Genomic DNA, 22,448 nt, shown 5'->3' with positions numbered 1-22,448 from the left:
TTAAGTTTTTATTGAATAATCTTTTAATTTGACATATCGATTGCTTTATTTTTATTAGCTGACGCGTGTCTCCGTCCGCGCGGGTTTTAAAAAAAAATCTTAATTTGTAACCTGTGTTCTTCCAGACTATATTCTGCATCTATGCTAAATTTTATACTAACCTATCCATACATCCAAACATTATAATTATAATATTAGTAAGATTTCCACGTTTCTCCAAACAATCCCACAACTCGCGCCCATAACCCAGAGAGATAGACAAAGACTTCGGACGTTCGTTTGGCATGGACCAGACGCTTTACAGTTGAACATTATCTCTTAAAGTACCGCTGTCAACTTTAACAGTTGCATTAATACATATTATTGTCTTGTGTTATGGGCATGTTATGAGGAGGGAAGAATCGGATGTGGCAAAGAGAACGTTAATTATGATTGTGGAGGTACACCGGTAGAGGCTAAGGAAGAGATGGATGGATTGCGTGAAAGATGACATGATCAAGAAGGAGGTGACAAGGCGGCAGACAGATTCATTTGGAGAACGGAAACCTGTTGCACCGTCCCTACGTAAGTGGGACAAAGTCAAGGTGATGGTGATGATTGTGTCTTGTGTTATCAAAGTATGTACGAAAGGTATGCCAATATATAGTAATACAAATGTCACAGATGTGGAGTTATATTGCGTTATAAAACTGTTTATGTGTGACTAAGCCTTTAGAGTTTTCTAATGCAAAGGTCGTAGAAAGCATCTTCGAATAATGTTCATGATATAACAAAGCGTAGTGTTTCTCCGATAAATATAAACAATGACATTGCGTTTTACATAGAGCAGTATAAAAACCAGTATGATTTGGTAAAACATCAGTTACAAAGAGAAAAGACTTGTTTGTTTGGATTGAATACGTTCCAAAACTACAAAACCTATTTGAAAAAATCTTTCACTGTTTAGAAGCTACACTATCCCTTGGTGACATAGGCTATATTTATTCCTGTTTTTTTTTATTTCACGCCGTCGAAGTCGCGGGCAACTGCTAGTTTGCTATAAAATAATTTAATTTGAATAATAGCTCTGAATAATTTTTGCCACATGTTACGATATTTTTCATAAATATTTTGTGTTATAGGAAAAAAAAGTAAATCGAAGTAATAACATGTAATTTATCATTAAATGTTACTAATATTATAAATGCGAACGTTTGGATGGATGTTTGTTTGATGTATCTCTGGAACGGCTCAACGGATCTTAATGAAATTTGGCACATATGTAGAACATAGTCTGGAAGAACACATAGACTACTTATTACTTTTTTTTCAATTCCACGCGGACGGAGTCGAGGGCGACAGCTAGTTATTAATAAGAACTGAAAACTAAATAAGTACTACCGTCTTAAAATAATAGCTACATAACATGGGCATCCTGGGGAGGGGGCAAATGAGGCTGCTGCTTCCCCCTAGAGAATAAAATATAAAATAGACATATGAAGTACTTCGAAATACTAAGATCCTTAAATTTCCAATAGATTCAAATAGATAACTCTAGAAGTACTTACAGTTTTTTACATTCCAATTAACAATTTTTTCCTACCTGCCCCCCCTAGATCTAACCTAGATTGGCTGGCGATATTGTTACATAACATTAATAATTATAACAAAAATTAAATATTATTCTACTGTTATTTTTCTACTCTGTGGCAACGGTATGTCACAGCATCGCAATCTTTTGTTTGGTCACTCATAAAAAGTAAACTTTCTATATTTATTTTTCATAGTCACTACCTTTTTATAGATATCCACTTTAATACAATTATATTTTCTAGTACGAGATAAAGTAAAATATTGAATTGTGAAAGTTGCGCTGGTGTCGGCAGTGTTCTTGTTGGAGCTGTCACATCACGTGACTTGAAATAGGTCGCATCGGAAGGAATGGAGCGATGTAACCTCTCACAATGGACTTCGGACGTCTCAGGAAACATGATAAAAATTTTTCATTATTATTTGTGTACAAAAGAAATTATGTCCTAAATTTTACTGAAGCGTGGTGATCCTACAATAGTGCATTTGTAACACATTAGATCAAATGCAAGCAAAAAAGGGTTATACTTAGACATGCAGCTAAGGTTAGCATTGACTGCAGTGTAATGCTGCACTAGGGTTGCCTCTTTTGAAATTTCTCTTCAATGAAAGATGTTAAATTTTTACCACGTATGGGCTATCTTGAACACTCTATATTGAGCAAAATTACCTCTACAGACAATATACTATTAAAAAAACATGACTGATGTTAGTGAAATTGTTCACTAAAAACAAATGTAAAAAAAAAACTGAAATTTTATTTTCTGCAATTTTTTAATCTCAATAATATTAGAAAAAATATATTTATTTTATTACCTTACTTCTTACCAATATTATAAATGCGAAATTTTGGATGCGATGGATGGATAAATCTTTACTAATAGGTATCTCCAGAACAGCTGAGTATAGCACTGTCTGGAAGAACAAAAGCTTAGACTATTTAAAAGTTTTTTCTTAATTCCAATCGGACGGAGTCGCGGGCGAAAACTAGTTTATTTATATTACTAAAACCTGTAAGTTTTTTAAGTAAAAAATTATAAAAAATAGTGACAATAAATTAGTGTAAATTACGACATGTTCTATATTACCATTTTATCACGATTTCTCTTAAAATACATTTGTCTTGTATAATAAACTAATGCAATCAATTAATTTACACAAAAATCATTGTAGTTATAGTTTATAGTATATATTATTTTAAAAGAACATTCAATATTTTAAATAATAATAAAAATATTCAAAAATTGTACTACATAAAAAGAATAAGTTAAAATTCGTTTTCTTCTAAAAAATCGCTTAATAAATATTTTATTAGCTGTCAAAAAAATATTAACTGAGAGCCTATATGTTCGTTCAGACTACGTTCTACATCTTTGCCAAATTTTAGCTAGATCTGTTGAAATCTGTTAAAGATCCATCCATCCATTCAAACATAGACATTTATACTATAGTAAGATTATTGTCAACCCCATTTATGTTATCTATGTAAGCTTAAGCACATTATGATTCGATGTTATTGTGCATTAGATAGTGGATTTGACAGAGAAGGGGACGCACAGAAAGAAGATATTTCCTCTTTCTTTGTGCCCCCTCCTCTACCGAATAAAGGTAAGCCAAGCATCCACGCATCTGCAAACGTCACTTCGCTATTTTGGTGAATTAACTATGTGAAATTTCACGTTTCCCGTGCGATACGTTTGATTCACATATTTACTCGATAACTCTGGTAAGGTTCACACATCTTATAGATTTTTTTCACAAACATATAGAATATAGTTTCGAATAACACATGAGATCCTTTTCACCCTATTTTAAATACTGCGCAGACGACGTCGAGTGCAAAAGTTAGTATTATGTATAGGTGTTTTTATTACATATGTGTGTCACGTGTTCACGAGTAAACCACGTGGAGATTACTAGTGTAATTATACTTTTTCTTATTACATTCACACACAAATATATATTTTGCCCACACTTTTGTTCTACCTACCTACAAATATCACTGAAAAAACTTTTGCTCGCTTAAAAATATATACTTATAAAAAAGAAAAATGATCAGAAATCGCATAATTATTTTACGTGAAACAAAAATGTGATCTCATTTTTTTTTACTTAATTTCGAGCATTTGTTTTTGAATTTTTCGGTTGACAGGTAAATATATTTTCTTATACAGAATGTGTCATAAATAGTAGTCCACCGTTAGGGATTCGATAAAGCAGATAATTTCCTATAACATATTACAGTTTTAACCATTTTTAAACAAGAGTTCCGAAAATATATATTTTTTAAATTATTTATTTAAGAATTTTCTACCTCTCGTTACATATTTGGTTGTAGTTTTAACAAAAGACATTATTTTTTCATTTTGATTACTGTTAATTACTGCTGAATAGACATGGATTTATGACACATCCTGTATATAATAGCAGTGCTGTAGTTGATCACTTAATACGACAATTAAATAATATTGATATTTTTATGGTTGATGCCTAGTTTTTTTTTGATAAGTTGATTACTAATAATCAATCCAACTAAACTTAAAGCTTGTGGTATTTGGTTTATTGTTTAAAATAGTTTAAAACAAGTCGAATAGCGGTTTCCAATCCAAGACTCCGTGTTCTAAAGTATCCTCAACCATTAGACTATTGGTGTACAACTTGCTTTATGTTTTTTGCACATTATTTTCACAGTGCTATCTTAAAATTATATTATGAAACTTGTGTACTAAATGAGTCAGGTGCCTACATTGTATGTCAGTCCGTCAGTTAGTCTCTTCGTTACATCAGTTGTCTGGTAAACACGAAGCATTGTAGACGCGCTCAACCAAGGTTCAAAAGTGAAATTTCGGTACGCGGATATTCGCCATACAAATAAGGTAATGTAAGACAGTGTGCTATTTATTAAATTTGCTTTCGGTAATTTTTTATTCGGCAATATTAAAACCTTATTCTTCTTAATATTTTATATGTTATTTTAAATCAAGAATTGCTTAAAAACTACAAAAAAGAACACTTAAAAGTTCAAATAAATTTTCGTCAAAGTTGTTGTAGATGTATTTAGTGTTAATATTGTTTTTTTAATTAACCAAAATAAATTTTTTGACTATTTAAACCTGATTGTGTCAGCTTCAGTGATTTGAGATTGCTATCTTTGTCTACCTCAACTGAATTAAATATACGTGAGAATTCTTTTACTAATTATTCAAAACGCTCTTACCCAAAACATTATATAGACGATGTTAGGATTTCCCCAGCGGTTTATCTTCTAAGAAATTTGTTAATGTCGCAATCGAAAACTTTAGTTTGTGAAGTAAATATGTGATTTAGGTTTCGTTGTTAATTTTTTAGATATACAATAGGTCAACATTAACTGGTTACGAATTAAGAATAAAAAAAATCACAAATATAAATTATTCGAGAACTTGAAACTAAAAACCTTAAAAAATCTAATATAAAAACTAAAATATATCATTAAAGGCAATCCTCATTAGGCAAGGTTCCGAAGATACTGGCAGCGTTCCCCCTTTGAATGGCTAGACTAATTCTTTGTCCGAGGTAGCTGCCAGCTCTTCGGTCTCCTGTGATGTCGACTAAACTTTTTGCTGTTTCCTTAAAAAGCCTTCTAGCGCTAGGACCCCACGGACCAAGGGTCTCGACACCGAATGGGACAACGTGATAGCAATATAGTTAGCAAAACGATACGATACGTCATTCCGAGAAGCGTACGCTGCTGGAAGGTCGAGAATGGACGAATGCGTGTTAACCTTAAATAGCTCTTAGTAACGTAACTACATAAACTTAAAATAAAACAGTTTGATAACCGCTGGCCCAAGACAATATGTATTCTCATTGCAAATAGACGTTAGCCGAGTGACGTGCTTTGCTTTCAAATTAGATATCATAAAACTGTACCTAGGGGTAGCATTATAGACTATGCGATATATCCACTTATCTTCTCGTCATGCTTACGTACCTTTCAATAAGGAAGTTCGTGTTAAACTACCTTTATATATTTATAATTGACCAACCAGAAGCATACATAATAAGTAAATTACTACAAAGGTGATGCACGAAGTAGGCATCGGTCAATATACACCACAGACTTATAAAGTTTTTTTCAGTGATGGAAGCACAATGTTTAAAAAAAAACCAATTTCAAACAAAATGCACTCAAAAGTAACATAAAAAAAAAATTCAAACAAAATGCACTAAAAAGAAACAAAATAATGTCATGAAAACACTCTAAACTCTAGTAGTTAGTAGTAGGGGCTCAGTTTTCCGCAACTCCACGACAAGCGCGTATTTTGCGTGTCTCTAAACTCTAAAGAAAGTTCTCTTCTTTCTTGTAACATGTCTATATTGTATAATTATTGTTATTTCGCAGTCGGTGTCGGCCGAAGTAAATAGGTGACATTTTATATTTGAGATGTATTAGACATACTTACGTTTATGTCCCTACTTAGGCCGAAACCGACTTCAAAATAACAATAATTATACAATATAGACATGTTACAAGAAAGAAGAGAACTTTCTTTAGAGTTTAGAGACACGCAAAATACGCGCTTGTCGTGGAGTTGCGGAAAACTGAGCCCCTACTACTAACTACTAGAGTTTAGAGAGTTTTCATGACATTATTTTGTTTCTTTTTAGTGCATTTTGTTTGAAATTTTTTTTTATGTTACTTTTGAGAGCATTTTGTTTGAAATTGGTTTTTTTAGGTTACTTTTGAGTGCATTTTGTTTGAAATTGGTTAATTTTAAGTTACTTTTGAGTGCATTTTGTTTGAGATTGTTTTTTTTTGAAGTCGGCTATTTTTTTTTCTTAAAATTTTTGTTTTATTTCACAATTTTTAGTGAATTTGAAGTTCAATAACAAATTTCCTTAATACATATAAAGACATAAATAAGACAAATAAAGAAAAGGACTTTCCTATTTGATATGTGTGTACTTCAATTCAAAAACTAATTTAGAATGCAGCAGATAACCACTTATCCTTTAAACAATGAAATAATTATCAAAATCGGTATACAAATTCAAAATTAACGAACTAATACATCGTAGCGTGCCTTTAATTTTGTCCATCCGCGCGCCGCACTAGCATTTTTCGAATGCGCGTAGTTTTTAATTATTTAATATCTCCCAAACTATTGATCAGAATTACATAGTTTAAAGGCTAATGTAATCTGCATTTAATACTCTAGCCATCAAACATATTTATTTGGATAAGGATTCATATCGAATATAATATAATAGCGCCGTAAGCTTACGACGCTGTTTTTCGTGTGCATTTTAATCGAAGTTTGTTCACAATAACATGGTTTTTGTGAGACATCCATAGATGATAGATATATGCCACCGAAGACTGTTATTTAGCAAATTTAAGGATCTATAATTACTCCATACATCATTTTTATGTAAGTCATATAGTTTGACCTACGTAAGCCCAGAAAGCAAAATTGTGCTTTTCGTGTAGCATTTTTCGTTTCCGCGTAATTTTATTCTTACGATATCTCCTAAACTATTAGACAGAATGATACAGTTTCAATTGCAAATATAATCTACATTAAATTCTCTTGATAATGAACATGTTTATTTACATAAGGGTTAATACTGAACTCGAATAATAGCGTCGGAAATAGGGCATGAATTTAATTGATGTTTCTGAAGAAAAAAATGGTTATTGTGAGAAAACTATAAAAGATAGATATATGCTATCGCGGACTTTTATTTAGCACATTTAAAGAGCTACAATTCGCCATACATCATTTTTATGTAGGTCCTATAGTTTAGCCTACGTAAGCGCTGAAAGCAAAAATGTCCCTAATATTCGCTACAAATTTTGAAGCTATATTCAAAATCTACTAGTCTTCTAGTTATTTAAAAAAAAAAACAAAAAAATGGGACCCACCTGCAAGCACTTCCTTTCGATTAAAATATTTTTCATCAAAATCGGACCACCAGGGGCGGAGTTTCGCGGTAACACACATAAAAAAAAAAAAAAAAAAAAAAATACAGTCGAATTGATAACCTCCTTCTTTTTGAAGTCGGCTAAAAAACCGCTTGAATTGCGAAGCTCTGGTTTTTAAGTCGATTAAATGTATTGTAATTTGTCATAGCTTATTTACATTATATAAGAAATGCGAAACTTATTCAAAATTACTTTTTAATAAAGATTAACGTTATACTAAATTTAACAATGGACGAGATTTTGTTAACATTACTAATTAACTAGCTATCACACGCGAATCCGTCGACGCAAAATTACAAAGAAGCGTAATAAGTAGCCTATGTGTTCTTCCAGAGTATGTTCTACATCTGTGCCAAATTTCATCAAGATCCGTGCATCCGTTACGGAGATACTTTCAAACAAACATCCATCCATTTAAACATTCGCATTTAAAACATTAGTAAGACGGTATGGTTGTGGTATGGCTATTGCGTAGTAAGACACACAAAAATAAATACAGACGAATTGATAACCTCCTTCTTTTTAAATTCTGCTAAAAATGAATTAGTAGTGGTGAAGGAAAACTAAAATCAAATAGAAATTACTACTAATACTCATCTATAATTCTTATAAAACAAAGATGCTTTTCGTGAATCTTTCCTTCTCTTAAACTATAAAATGGATTAGCAAACATTAATAAGAGCATCACTGAAACACACTTATTTGCATAACGTGCAAAACTTTAGCAAAAAAAACTTCACAACAATCATGTTATATTACTTTTTTTTGTAGGATGTCACACTTCTAACAATACATCTTTCGTAATCTGTATGTAGCACAATCGTATTGAATAAATCAATCGTTAATTGACCTTAGTCTGCATTTGTTTTAACCCAAATCGGAATTAACCGTCATTAAAAAGGTCCATTTTTACACCCGTAGAAATGAGCCACGAGTATCACAAAATGTTTGTACTCGGTTAATCGCGTAGTGGAAAAGTAGTCTAAATGTATACAAATTCACAATGTTAGTAATTCTACTGATCTACGAAGTAATGTTTTACTAAAGTTACTAAACTTTGACAATTCTATTTCTTTTCTTTTTAGTTTTACTTATCTTTTGTCTGTTATTTCTTTCAGCCATGGTTATCGCTGAATATTGGAAAGCGGACTACCTCTTCTGGGTATTCCCCGCGATGATAGCTGCCGGTCTACTCAGCGGCATCGGTCTACTGCTTATACTACTCGGGATCAAATTCTACGCACGGTATACTTGCGGGATGTACAAACGAAAGACCAAGATGGATGGGAAGACGGTGATAATAACTGGCTGTAACTCTGGTATTGGCAAAGAGACTGCTAAAGACCTGGCTATGAGAGGTGCAAGGGTCATCATGGCTTGTAGGAATGTTGAAGTCGCGGAGAAAGTCAAAGGTAAGGTTAAAGAAAAAAGAAAAGTTAGCCTATGTGTTATTCCACTCTATTATCTCTCTCTCTCTGTTCTCTGTATGAAATTTCATCTAATCTATATAATATATGGTGTCAATCAAACGGCGGTTTGCTGGGGACTGATTTATTATACGAAACCAGTAGGGTAGGTTAATATAACCTACCCACATTTACAATAATACATTACAATCTATAGCCGTTCTCAAGTTACGTGACAACAAACTCCTAACAATACTTTCGCATTGGTGACTAAAAGACTTCTTCTGTTATAAATAACAATTTTGTTTTTCTTCTTCCAGATGAAATTATCGATATTACGAAAAATAAAAACGTGATAGTGAAGAAACTAGATCTCAGTTCATTTGCATCTATACGCGCCTTCGCTGATGACATAAATAAAACTGAACCACGTTTAGATGTACTCATACACAACGCCGGTTACGCAGACCTTCTTATAAAAAGAAAATCAGCAGACGATATTGAATTAACACTGGCAACAAATCATTACGGACCATTCTTACTTACACATTTATTAATTAAGCTATTAAAAAAGTCATCACCATCTCGTATAGTAGTAGTCGCTTCTTCGTTATATCGCTTAGGTTATTTTAACATTAATAATCCGAATCCAGTAAACGATTTCTCTGGTTACCAATATTACGTATCAAAAGAAGCGAACATACTCTTCACAAAGGAATTATCTCGTAGATTAGAAGGCACAGGAGTTACTGTTAATTGCTTACACCCTGGTTTGATCGATACTGGTATTTGGAACTCTATTCCGAGACCTTTATCATGGTTCTGGAATTTGGTTATAAAAGGTTTCTTCAAAACACCAACTGAAGGTTGTCAGACTACCGTCATGCTGGCAGTGGACGAGGATCTTTTGAAAACAACAGGAAAGTATTTCTCCGATTGTCAAGAAAGTTCGGTATCGAGTACCGCAAGTGATATGAAAAGAGCGAAAAAACTATGGGAGATATCGGAGAAGATGGTCAAATTGGATGAAAACGATCCAAGGATATAATATGTATATCTTTTGTTTGTTTATTATCTGTGTTTTCACTGCCGAAACATCTGTATAAAACATACTGTCAAACCTGCGTAAGTATAGGGCATGGTAGGGTTAGTCAAACCCTTCCCCCTAAAGACATGGTTAAAAAATGGGGGGGTTCTAAAAGTTGACATTGCATCCTTCTTATTCTATAAGGCGCTATGTTTTTTGTATATATATATATATATATATATATATATCGGCAGAGGAAACCCACGGGAAGATATATTTAAGGTTTTTAACATACGTATTTTGTATTATGACGTATTTTGTTTCAATATATTTTAAATAAAACACATATTATATTGTATTAATATATTTATTAATTAATGTTAAAAACTAACGATTTCAATGAATATGTATAATGAAATGAAATGGAAAGTTCATGAGAAAATTATATAACCATTAAATAACTTTACTATTAATAATAATTTAATTATGAACACAATTATATAGTTTAAGATGAATAACGCAAATTAATAAAACACTCAGATGCTTCAAACATTTTTTATGTCTGCCGGATACAATGCTATCCAAATTTTACGGTAGCTCAAAATATCATACGAAACACTTTACAGAACACAATTTTGACGTAAAAAAGCGCGGCAAACATCTGCGCACTTTAATTAGTCGCCGTTTTTGAACGTTACATTTATTGAATTACTAGCTTTTGCTCACTACTTCATCTGTGGTGAATTAAAAAAAAATTATAAAGTAGGTTATTTGTTATTCCAGATTGTTTTTTTTTATTTAAGCCATATTTACCTACTTATTATCTATCCATCTAAATATTCGCATATATATTATTAATAAAATATTAAGCTATTTATTTTTACTTGTCTATTGTTAAAACACATGTGGTGTTATATTTATATATGTTTTTAGAAAGAAAAATAAAATCCCTGAACAATCTGATTGAACAATATCAAATAATTTCTTAATGATCTTTGTTTTACCAATGCATTAGTAGTGTTAATATTTTCTTCAATAAATTTCACTGCACAACTTTTTTTTAGCCTCCTATTTATTATATTAAACTGGGACAAAAATTTATATTAAACTAGCTTTTACCCGCGACTCCGTCCGCGCGGAAAAAAAATAGAAAACGGGGTATAAATGATCCTATGTCCGTTTCCTGGTTCTAAGCTACCTGCCCACCAAATTTCAGTCAAATCGATTCAGCCGTTCTTGAGTTATAAATAGTGTAACTAACACGACTTTCTTTTATATATATAAGATAAATTAAAATGTTTTTAATCTCTGAGTTTCTAAATCGCTGGTCAGATTTTAATTAAACTATGGTATATTTTGAGGACGAAAAGATTTTTAATGTAAATCAAAAAAAAAAAACTATAATATCATGACATTTTTGAGATTTTTTTAGCTAGTATTCAATAAAATCCAATATCTGCACAATTAATTAACTTATATCAAACTGTCAATCAATTAATTCACACGAGTCCAAAAACGTATGGTCTACTCCTAAAACAGTACCGAGACTTTGTCTTGTCCTTTTTATTTGTTCATCATCCATATTAAGATACCAGTCTTCATTAAATGGCAAAATATTAGAAGTTGCATTAACTATATCTGGCAAAATATTTGTTACTTGATTATTAATTATGTTATTGTCTTTCTCTTCTACAATTGTTCTGCAAAAAGTTTGCTCCGTTGTTGTGGCAACAGCTCGAACCTTTTTGTAACGATTTATAATTTTTTCTAAAGAATTTGTTTTAGCAATAAGTTGTCCATTATTTTTAGGTGTAACATTATTTGATTGGACATCATAATTATTTGAACTTTGGCTCTCATTGTAATCTAAAAGCATTTTGCCTTTAATTTCATCTATATTAAAATTAACCGATTTAATGGGACTATTTTGAAGTAAAGAAGTTGTAGGTGTAGGTACAATTTGTGGATTCGATTTGTTTTGGTGTTTAGGACTCTGTGGAGTATTGCAGTTGCTATTTCTATCCAACGTTGCAATTCCAGATACTTCTAAAAGGGAATTCGGACTGTCTTCCTGCATTATAGATAATTTTCTAGGTCTTAATTTACTTAATGGCTTCCTTTCTATGTTCTCGAATAAATTCGGTGACGAATGACAACGAATTAGTCCGACGCTTTCATTTGTCGAAACTGATTCATTGAATAAGCAACCTTTTTTAATTGTCTCTGGTCTGTCAGTTTTATATTTAAACTTTTTAGAGCTACTGGTTTTCTTAGTTGACAGTAGCCTTGTTATTTGTTGTGTTGTAAATCCAGACGAGCATTCAGCTATTGTTTCATTCACTTTATTACAATGTGATATTAGAGAGAAATTATGATAATTTTGTGTGGCATTAGAATTGTCATATGCCCCCAATTTAGATGATATGCGTGATTTAAGAAAATCATCTCTAGATATAGAGAATAATGTTGTTAACGACTTTGTCTGTGGTCCGTTGAAATATAAATTAGGTTTCCTTCGTAGATTAAACTCATGTTTTGACATACGCATCGGTGTGAAGTTTTCAAATAGGAATTGCTTATCTCTGTGCGTTTTTAAAATTGTTAAGTCGGGTAACATTGGTATTTCAACAGCTTTCTTTGATGATTGTGATGGAAACGTAATATTTGGGATCACCTGGAATTTTAAGTATTTAAAATAAGACATGGTCCATGTTCTTTTTAAAATAATTCAATGATTTTACAATAAGAATTTGTCAAAATTAACTTCTTTTAAGCTAATATCTAAAGCTAAAAAAGTAATATAAAGACAGAAGAAATCATCATCTCTCTGTCTTTATCACACACATAAGGTTAGAGCACCAGATTTTTGCCCTTTAGAAAGAAATGAACGATTTATTATTGTAAATAAATTTTATATTAAAAAAAATCTTACCGGAAGTTTGGATTCAGCATTCAAAACTCTCTCATTAAGCATCTCCATTGCAGACTTGATTTCCGAATAACTTTTAACACCATTATCTAAATAATCATTGAATTTCTCTATTTCATTGCCAATGTTATTATTTTTAAGTATATAACATATAGCTATAAGAAAGCTACGTATTAAATTGGGATAATTCAATCGGCCATCTTTTTCTATATTTTTTAAAATATACTTCTGTTCGGTATTCACATATTGTTGCAATTGCAAAGTTGATATTGAGTCTGTTTGTGAATTATATTCAACTACGAATAGATTTCGGTCAACTTCACCTGTCCTTCTGCCTATTATTTCTCTACTATTATTTACTGCAGCTCTACCTGAAGTCAATAATGGTGTTATTAATCTTTCCCAATTAGTTTCTAGTTCCATTATTTGATTGTCCACTTCAGTAAGGCATATTTCAAAGAAATTACAAGGTTTTTTTATATCTTTAATTTCTAATAACTTATCTTTTACATATTCATCTGGTTGATATTTCTTTATGTATGTATCAACTAAATTATCAATATAATATTGTGAATTGGTTGTTTTTAATTTTGCTTCCATATTTGAAATGCTTTTTCTGAATAATTCAGCAATTTTTTCGTACGTTTTTCGCTTGTTGAAAAAAGAATTTAGTTGTTCAAATATTACTTCGGTTTCATTATCTACATATTTAATAAAATCTTCATCTTTATTTTTATATTTATCTGTGACTTTATTGTATATTGTTTTTTCTCCATCCATCATTATAGGCATAAGCACGCTTTGTACAGCCAATTGAGATAGTTGGAATATAAGCATTGTTACCTTATAACAAGCAGGATTGACCAAATATGATGACATCACGGGAGTTAATAGTCCTTTATTACTGTAACTGTTTATAAAATTAGAAATTTCATTTCTATACGTCCTTTCGCTGTTTGTATCGTATAATGGCCATGTAAATGAAGCCGCATGATCGATTATATTGACCAAATAATACGATAAATGATTAAATAAGTTTTGAGTTGGTTTCTCAAGCCAGTTCTCTTTATTTATAAGTCGGGTTAACTCGTGAGATGTTGGGTAAAGCTTGCTTAGAATTTCAACATTTAATACAGTCTCTTTTTTTAGCGTTACAACCAAGTCTCGCTGCTTTAAAAGTAACGCCATCGTTTATCACTATCCCCATATGAAACACACTGAATTCACTAAGTTCACCACTTAAATTCTATAATTGTGGTGGATTACACGTTTTAAAAATATTAGTCACTCATTTAAACTTTTTCAAGATTCAATTTTTCAAAACAATCTGTCACGAAATTCCGTTGATCAAATTTTTAATGCTTCAAAACGACCAAAAGGCAAAGGCAACACAATCATGATTGAAATTGAGATGGCGTGTCAGCGTTTAAAATGGTAAAAAAATTTACAAAAAACAACAATTAAAAAGATGTATTTTTAACGCGTTTTTAATTCATTAAAGCATCAGAAATTTTTCTTTTTTCAAATTATTATTTTGCGAGTCTCTCTGGTTTCGGGCGCTGCGTGGGTAGCGGTACCAAAGAGAATAAAGCTTTGACAAATAACCTCAAATTTTTGAGGGGGCTTAAACAAAACACACGTGTTTTGTTCCCCCTTACAATTTTAAATGTTATTTACAAATTGCAGTTAAAATGGTGAATATTTCAAGTGTTATTTGCCGTGAATAACCTGTGAAGTTTTTGATTTAACACAATATTGTCATTACAGAGTAAGCTATACGTGTTATATGAACACAGCGCGGGATTCGCGCTTTTTCGCGTGGCGGAGTTCGAAGAATTAGCAGCATTTCTGCCGCAGGTTGAAGAGTCTGTGACTGATTTACAAAGATTCAATTCAGTTGTTACATTAATTGCATTCCAACCATTCAAATCTGCTGTCGTTGCATTGGAAAATATTAATGCTATATCAGAAGGTTAGTACCATATTTATGTACTTCCACATGTTTAATAATGTTCCATTTCTAAAAACGAGTTTTCGTACTTTCAAACATAATGTTTTATGTCGATAAAATCAGAAGATTGCCATCCATGCTTCTCTTTCGATAATTTGTGTCTAGAATTACAAAGGTATTATTAAACCGGCCTTGAATAAATTAGTATGTGTACATTAAATCAACAATGTGCACACAGGTATAGTACCAGAGGATCTAAACTTGTTCCTGGAGGGAGCGCTGCCAAAGCGGAAGAAGAGAGGAAAATGTACCTTAGGTGTAGCAGACCCCAAGCTGGGGGCTGCCATCAGCGAGGCTTTGGAGATACCATGCTCACACACCGGTGCTGTGCCCGAACTCATCAGAGGTAATTTTTAAAAGCTATTAAACTCGGAACCAGAATAAATGTAATATTTATTCAGACATCTTTGTTTATTTTTATATGATTTAACATTTAACTTCATGATCATCAGCTCACTATACGTCCCCACTGAGGGGCTCGGAGCCTACCCCAAGTTTGGGGTGACTAGGCCATAGTCAACCACGCTGGCCAAGTGCGGGTTGGTTGACTTCACACATATCTTTGAATTTCTTCACAGATATGTGCAGGTTGCAACACAATGTTTTCCTTCACCGTAAGAACGTCGGATAAATGTACATATGTAAATCGAGACTCGAAAAACACATTGGTACAAGGCGGGATTCGAACCCAGGACCTGCAGATTGCAAGTACTTGACTTGCAATCTGAGCCACCCCTGAGCTACCAACGCTCTGTATTTATAACCTGAACAGCACTATAGAACGTCCAAAAGTGTGAGGTTATCAATTTTTCTAGTCAGGTATTTAGGTAACTTGACAAATCTTTCATAATTCTAGTCGAGAAATTAAATAAATAAAACAACTATATTGTTTTCCCTATGGGTAAGGGACTGGTGTCCAAACTAGGGTGATACCCTGTGTGATGGATCACTATAGTCCAGTCGCGGAGCACGAAGAATTTCGTACATTGAACTGTCATTACCTGTCGTCACTCCCGCGTAAATACAATGAGTCTCGCTCGCACAAATACAACGGCAGCCGTCCTCAGGGATTGTAAACCTTTTACTGGAGACTATAAGGTTTGTTCTTTTGTAATAAATGTGACAGGCGAGACGTCTTCGGAAAGCAGTTACTCCGATACAGAGGAATCGGATTCTGATTTTTGATTTTTTTAATTTTTTTATGCCGAATTAAGATTATTAAGATTTTTTTTCTTGTTAAGATTTTTATTACTTGTAATATAAAATCTAAATAAATAATTTATACAATAATAATAACTATATTTTATAAGTTGGTAAATTTTCTTTCTCCTTCAAATAATTCATGTAAACCGCACTAAATACAAAAATGTTTATGACCACTGTCAGTGGGTAAAGAGGTCATTGTACGAAATTCTTCGTACTCCGCGACTGGACTATAGGCCCCCGCCCCACAGACCATAAAATATACAATTGAAATTAAACATAGTACAATAAAATTTTACAAATTGGTTAAAGTGGTGGTATAGAAATTGTTTTTTATTTTCTTACCTTGCAGCATGTAATGTTTCTAGGTATCCGTCATCACTTCCATGCTCTTATCAAAGGGCTGACACTGAAGGCATGTAGTGTAGCGCAGCTTGGTCTAGGTCATTCATACTCTCGTGCTCGAGTCAAGTTCAATGTGCACCGTGTTGATAATATGATCATACAATCTATTGCGCTATTAGATCAACTTGATAAAGATATTAATACATTTTCTATGAGAATCAGGTAAGTTTTAATGTAAAATATAAGAATATTTTTTTATGTGAAGCTTTATTTTTATGTATTTCTTAACATATTCAATGGGAATATGATTTTTAAAGTGTATTTTTTTAAATTATTAAAGTAATCTAGAAAGTCTATATATATATAAGAAAATAGTGTTAGTTACACTATTTGTAACTCAAGAACGGCTGAATCGATTTGACTGAAAATTGGTGGGCAGGTAGCTTAGAACTAGGAAACGGACATAGGATAATTTTTACCCCGTTTTCTATTTTTTATTCCGCGCGGACAGAGTCGCGGGTAAATGCTAGTTTATAATAAAGTGTGATGTTACATGTATACCTTAGAACAGTGTTTCCCAAAGTGGGTGATAACGCCTTGGAGGCGTTTGAAACCTAGGAGGGGGCAATAAGGGGCCCAAAAAATGGGGGACATTGAAATTAATTAAAGTAATGAAATTGTGGTTTTTAAGTTTTAGGGCTGAATAAAAATTAGGGGGCTCTGAAATATAATTGATTTTCAAAAGGGGCGGTGAAAGAAATAAGTTTGACAATCACTGCCTTAGAATTACAAAACTTGGTACATATAGTCAAACTTCTATAAGCCAGAAAAAATTTATTTCCTGGACTCTATCTTATCTAGGTTTGACTGTATTCATACATAGTAAATTCATTTGTTGGTCTATATATATACAAATTAATCTTTCAACAATAAGTGTGTCCATGTACTAGATGTCCATTAAAACCTCTATCTCTGTGATTCTCAACCACTGCTGCGGCACTTTTGTTTGCCGCCAAATTTTACAAATATGTGTATATAATAATGTTAATATTATTCAATTATATCATTTAAAAAGAAAAATATTTTTAACATGAATATATATTTAAATCCAAAAAAAAAAAATATTTTATTATTTGCTTTGATAAACTATTTATGCAGTGTGTTGTAGTAAGTAAATAATTTTTATCTTTTTCTTTGTGTGACGCCAAATTTTTAAATCGTTAAATATGTGCCGCAACAAAAAAAGGTTGAGAATCACTGGTCTATCTTTTCTTTTTTGTCTTTTCAGATTGTTTTATTCTTGGGTAAAGCTAACAAATTAATTTTTTCAGAGAATGGTACTCATATCATTTTCCGGAGCTTGTCAGTATTGTACCTGAGAATAATTTGTACACAAAATGTGCGGAGTACATCAAAGACAGGAAGTCACTCTCTGAGGAGTCAGTGGAGCCTTTGACAGAGATATTGGGAGACTCGGAGAAGGCTCAAGCTATAATTGATGCATCCAAAATGTCAATGGGCATGGATATATCTCCGGTTGATTTGATTAATATACAAATGTTTGCTGGTAGAGTTGTTGCTCTTAGTAACTACAGGTAGATATATTTGTTTTAAAAAAAATTATATGTGTTGCACTTGAAGTGATTAATTGGTGGTCCAACATTCAGATCCATACAATATGACAGGTCTTACGATTGACTTGACTGTCCCTTAAGCTTGAGTGGCATTCTTGGATCACAAGTCATACAGGTGACCTGTCGTCATTTCATCCAACCTGTCAAAATTAGTCATACATAATTAACATCATATCTTATAATTAACTAGCAGTAACTCTCGAGTCGAAAGAGCGTTGGTGGCTCAGGGGTTAAGCACTTGACTTGCAATTTGCAGGTCCTGGGTTGGAATCCCGTCATGTACCAATGTGTTTTTCGATTTACATATCGACGCTGGAAAGCATAAACGCTGTAACCCTGTAAGGGTTGCTATAAGGGTTACAGCGTTTATGCTTTCCAGCGTCGATATGTACATTTATTTAACATTCTTACGGTGAAGAAAAACATCGTGATGCTGCACATATCTGAGAAGAAATTCAATGATATGTGTGAAGTCAACCCGCACTTAGCTGTGGTTGACTATGACCTAGTCACCCCTAACTTAGGGTAGGCACCGAGCCCCTCAGTAGGGACGTATAGTGAGCTGATGATGTATCCTCGAGTTTGGATTTTTAAAAAAAATTAGTAATTAATAAAACCTATAGTACCTGGGAATGTAGCTTTTCCCCACAGTGTAGGAATTTTTCAAATTGGTTCAATATATTTGAAGCTTATTCAATACAAATATACAATTGGAACTTTCCTCTTTATACTATTATAGATTTCTTAAAGATCTTATTAAAGTCTTTTTTTTATGTTAAAACTATATTCTAACAATTTTTTTATAGGAAACAAATAGCAGAATATCTGCACACAAAGATGAACTCGGTGGCTCCAAACTTGACCACACTGATTGGAGATCAGGTGGGTGCGAGACTGATCTCCAAAGCTGGATCCCTCACTAACCTCGCCAAGTATCCAGCTTCCACATTGCAGATACTCGGTAAGGGATAGGAATATATATATTTTTAGCCGACTTCAAAAAGAAGGAGGTTATCAAGTTGACTGACTTTTTTTTTTATGTGTGTTACTGCGAAACTCCGCCCCTGGTGGTCCGATTTTGATAAAAATTATTTTAATCGAAAGGAAGTGCATCTACAAAGATGGGTCCCATTTTTTTTTTTTTTTTAAATAACTAGAAGACTAGTAGATTTTGAATATAGCTTCAATTTTTTTTTTTAATATAATCGTAAATTCACACTTTGGTTGTTCCGATAATCTGCAATACTTTTGTCCACTCAGATATATTAATTTCTTATTAAGTAACCCTGAATATAGTTTAAAAACTTGCTTATTTACTATTAAAAGTAATATAAAAGCGCAACTTTACTACTATTTTCTACTACTTTCTGGAAAATATACTACTCCACGGTTAAATTTAATTTAACATTATCAGGTGCGGAGAAAGCCTTGTTCCGTGCATTAAAGACTCGTTCAAATACACCAAAGTATGGTCTTCTGTACCATTCTACGTTCATCGGACGAGCTGGACTGAAGAATAAAGGTCGGATCAGTCGCTACCTTGCCAACAAGTGCTCCATTGCTTCCAGGATTGACTGCTTCTCCGGTAAGTTCACTGCAGTTTGTGTGTTGAAATCTGATTACGAGGATGTAAGTTCAATGTATTAAGTAACCAAAGTTGATCATAAAAACCTAAATTTTAAGTAAAAACTAAGTGAGTGTTCAAATGTAGTCTAACTCGGTGTTTCCCAACCTTTTTGGTTCCGTGTCCCATTTTTCAGGTTGATGACTATTGCCCCCATAAATTTTGTTTAGAAATAAATTTATCTCGAGGTCTAAATTTACAATGTTAGAAATAATTAAATACTACATTTGGCTGACTAGATCAATTGTATATAAAATTTTTAGACACGAAAACACATATAATAACAACATATATATAATAACATATCTTATATGTATAAAAGAAAGTCGTGTTAGTTACACTATTTATAACTCAAGATCGGTCGAACTGATTTAGCTGAAAATTGATGGGGAGGTAGCTTAGAACTAGGAGACGGACATAGGAACTTTTTATCTTGTGTGCATTTTTTTTATTCCGCGCGGACGGAGTCGCGGGTAAAAGCTAGTAAACACATATAAATAGTTTAAATGCAATGGAATTTTGTCTCTATTTTTATGTACATTTTAGCACTGGCTATCATTGTAACGATGTCTTAAGTTTTTAAATCTCCAAATTGCCCCCCCTCTAAATTCAAATGTACCCCAAGTGTGGGTGAAATACTGGTCTAACCTCAATAAGTGAGAGTTCAAGGGATTATTATATTTTTCTCACTTCTAGAAGTTTCTTATGAAGGTCTATCGGGACCAATGACTCTCGCTTATAGAGGTTTATCTTTTATTCAAGTTTGATTGTATTTCCGATGGAAGTATAAAGTAAATGCCCCGATCTGATATTTGTTTATTTACACACTAGCTGTCGCCCGCAACTCCGTCTACGAGGAATTAAAAAACCTAATAAGGAGATTATGTCTTTCCGGACTATGTTTTACATTTGTGTAAAATTTCATCAACATCCCTTGGCACCTTCAAATATCCATCCATCCATCTAAACCAGTGATTGTCAAACTTATTTTCTTTCACCGCCCCCTTTGAAAATCAATTATATTTCAGAGCGCACCTAATTTTTATTCAGTCTTAAAACTTAAAATCCACAATTTCATTACTTTTATTAATTTCAATGCCACCTATTTTTTGGGGCTCTTATCGCCCCCTCCTAGGTTTCAAACCCCCCCAAGGGGGTTATCGCCCACTTTGGGAAACACTGGTCTAAACATTTGCATTTATAATATTAGTAAGCTAGTAGCATTTATAATATTAATAAATTCAATTTATATTCTTTCTCGGAGTGACATATTTTTTGTTTTAAATAATTTTGTGCACATCTTGATCTATTGCAAAAGCTGTCTTTTGTTGTAATAAAAATGTGCTAAAATAAATGCTAAATAATTCAAAACACATAATTATAGTAATTATTTTATGAATTTATAGCAACAACTTTTTTTATCAGAAAAGATATTGTATTTTAAAGCAATAAATATCACTAATCTATATATATAAAAGGAAGTTGTGTTAGTTACACCATTTATAACTCAAGAACGGCTGAATCGATTTGACTGAAAATTGGTGGGCAGGTAGCTTAGAACCAGGAAACGGACATAGGATCATTTTTTTCCCGTTTTCTATTTTTTTTTTTTTCATTTAATGAAAGATTAAATATGAATTTTCATTAATCTTTAAAATAAATCTCAAAGAGAAGACGGTGATTTTTTCACGCTTTTAGAGGTTTTCTCTCTAACCCGAATTTCTCGCTTATGAAGGTTGCCCATCTGGATCAGACAATGACTCCTGCTTATAGAGGTTTCTCGCTTATCCAAGTTCGACTGTATATATATCTTATATATAAAATTCTCGTGTCACAGTTTTCGTTCCCGTACTCCTCCGAAACGGCTTGACCGATTCTCATGAAATTTTGTGAGCATATTCAGTAGGTCTGAGAATCGGCCAACATCTATTTTTCATTTTTTTTAACTGCGCGCGGACGGAGTCGCGGGCGACAGCTAGTATATATATATAAAATTGATAATAAGTCATCACCCATAGCAATGTATTGGTTTTAACTATTTTTTTTATATATTTAAAGAAACTCAAACAACGATATTCGGTGAAAAGCTTCGTCAGCAAGTCGAAGATCGTCTGAAGTTCTATGAAACTGGAGACATTCCTATGAAGAATATAGACGTTATGAAACAAGCTATGGAAGAAGCGTTACAGGAACAAGTAATACCTGAAGCAGAAGGAAGCGCTAAGAAGAAGAAGAAAAAGAAGAAGGCAAAGAAAGAAGAGCCAATGGACGAGGATTGACATTATGTGTATTGCTGATTTTTTTTTCATTTTATTTTACTTTTTTGTGTAAGAGTATAAATATAAGTAAAATAAGTCAAAAATGTGTTTTATTATTTTTTATATTACAAGGTGGCAAACGAGAAAGCGGCCACATGAATTCGCCGAAATGGCGAAGCGACCGCTGCCCATAGACATTCGCAATTGCAGATTGTTTACCTTCAATCGACGAAGGAGCGCACAAAAAGAGAATATTTAACGTTCCTATACATCTCTATCAAATTCACATCCCCTTCCCATCCTTATAAGAAAAGGGTAGGAAGGGAAAGAAGACTTAAAATTATTAAATTCATATGGAATTAATCCGACAAAGTTTATGCGACAGAGACATTTGTATTATTATAGACCGACTAGGATATCTGCTCTGGTTCAGAGTAAATTATAGCACACTAGCGCCCTCCTGTCAACGTTAAA

General features: G+C 32.7%; 3 protein-coding genes across 3 annotated transcripts; 2 read left to right on the top strand and 1 right to left on the bottom strand.

Annotated features, from left to right (window-relative positions):
- The first annotated feature begins 4,338 nt into the window (after positions 1–4,338).
- LOC106708104 (retinol dehydrogenase 14) lies at positions 4,339–10,138 on the top strand. Its single transcript, XM_014499576.2, has 3 exons — positions 4,339–4,445; positions 8,656–8,949; positions 9,264–10,138. Exons 2-3 carry the CDS (start codon positions 8,658–8,660, stop codon positions 9,989–9,991), a joined length of 1,020 nt encoding a protein of 339 aa, XP_014355062.2. The 5' UTR covers positions 4,339–4,445; positions 8,656–8,657; the 3' UTR covers positions 9,992–10,138.
- Positions 10,139–11,394: 1,256 nt separating this feature from the next.
- On the bottom strand, positions 11,395–14,280 carry LOC106708103. The gene is made up of 2 exons (XM_014499575.2): positions 12,903–14,280; positions 11,395–12,644 (listed from the first exon to the last, which is right to left on the bottom strand). Exons 1-2 carry the CDS (start codon positions 14,085–14,087, stop codon positions 11,457–11,459), a joined length of 2,373 nt encoding a protein of 790 aa, XP_014355061.2. The 5' UTR covers positions 14,088–14,280; the 3' UTR covers positions 11,395–11,456.
- A 225-nt stretch (positions 14,281–14,505) lies between these two features.
- LOC106716334 (nucleolar protein 56-like) lies at positions 14,506–22,023 on the top strand. Its single transcript, XM_045684005.1, has 8 exons — positions 14,506–14,593; positions 14,667–14,871; positions 15,089–15,256; positions 16,482–16,680; positions 17,790–18,053; positions 18,899–19,053; positions 19,507–19,677; positions 21,775–22,023. The coding sequence occupies exons 1-8, from the start codon at positions 14,591–14,593 to the stop codon at positions 21,993–21,995; spliced, it is 1,386 nt and encodes a 461-aa protein (XP_045539961.1). The 5' UTR covers positions 14,506–14,590; the 3' UTR covers positions 21,996–22,023.
- Positions 22,024–22,448: the final 425 nt, after the last annotated feature.

Source organism: Papilio machaon, chromosome 24 (assembly GCF_912999745.1).
Source record: "Papilio machaon chromosome 24, ilPapMach1.1, whole genome shotgun sequence".
Classification (NCBI taxonomy): domain Eukaryota; kingdom Metazoa; phylum Arthropoda; class Insecta; order Lepidoptera; family Papilionidae; genus Papilio; species Papilio machaon.
This window is presented reverse-complemented; position numbering and strand designations above follow the sequence as displayed.

What these genes read in the sequence shown, in the direction of transcription:
- LOC106716334 (XM_045684005.1), top strand. An exon ending in TATTAATGCTATATCAGAAG is followed by an intron (nt 14,872 to 15,088) that starts GTTAGTACCATA and finishes ATGTGCACACAG; the next exon opens with GTATAGTACCAGAGGATCTA. An exon ending in TGTGCCCGAACTCATCAGAG is followed by an intron (nt 15,257 to 16,481) that starts GTAATTTTTAAA and finishes TAATGTTTCTAG; the next exon opens with GTATCCGTCATCACTTCCAT.
- LOC106708103 (XM_014499575.2), bottom strand. Translation starts at nt 14,087, where the DNA reads ATGGCGTTACTTTTAAAGCAGCGAGACTTGGTTGTAACGCTAAAAAAA. An exon ending in ATGCTGAATCCAAACTTCCG is followed by an intron (nt 12,645 to 12,902) that starts GTAAGATTTTTT and finishes TTAAAATTCCAG; the next exon opens with GTGATCCCAAATATTACGTT.
- LOC106708104 (XM_014499576.2), top strand. Translation starts at nt 8,658, where the DNA reads ATGGTTATCGCTGAATATTGGAAAGCGGACTACCTCTTCTGGGTATTC. An exon ending in AGTCGCGGAGAAAGTCAAAG is followed by an intron (nt 8,950 to 9,263) that starts GTAAGGTTAAAG and finishes TTCTTCTTCCAG; the next exon opens with ATGAAATTATCGATATTACG.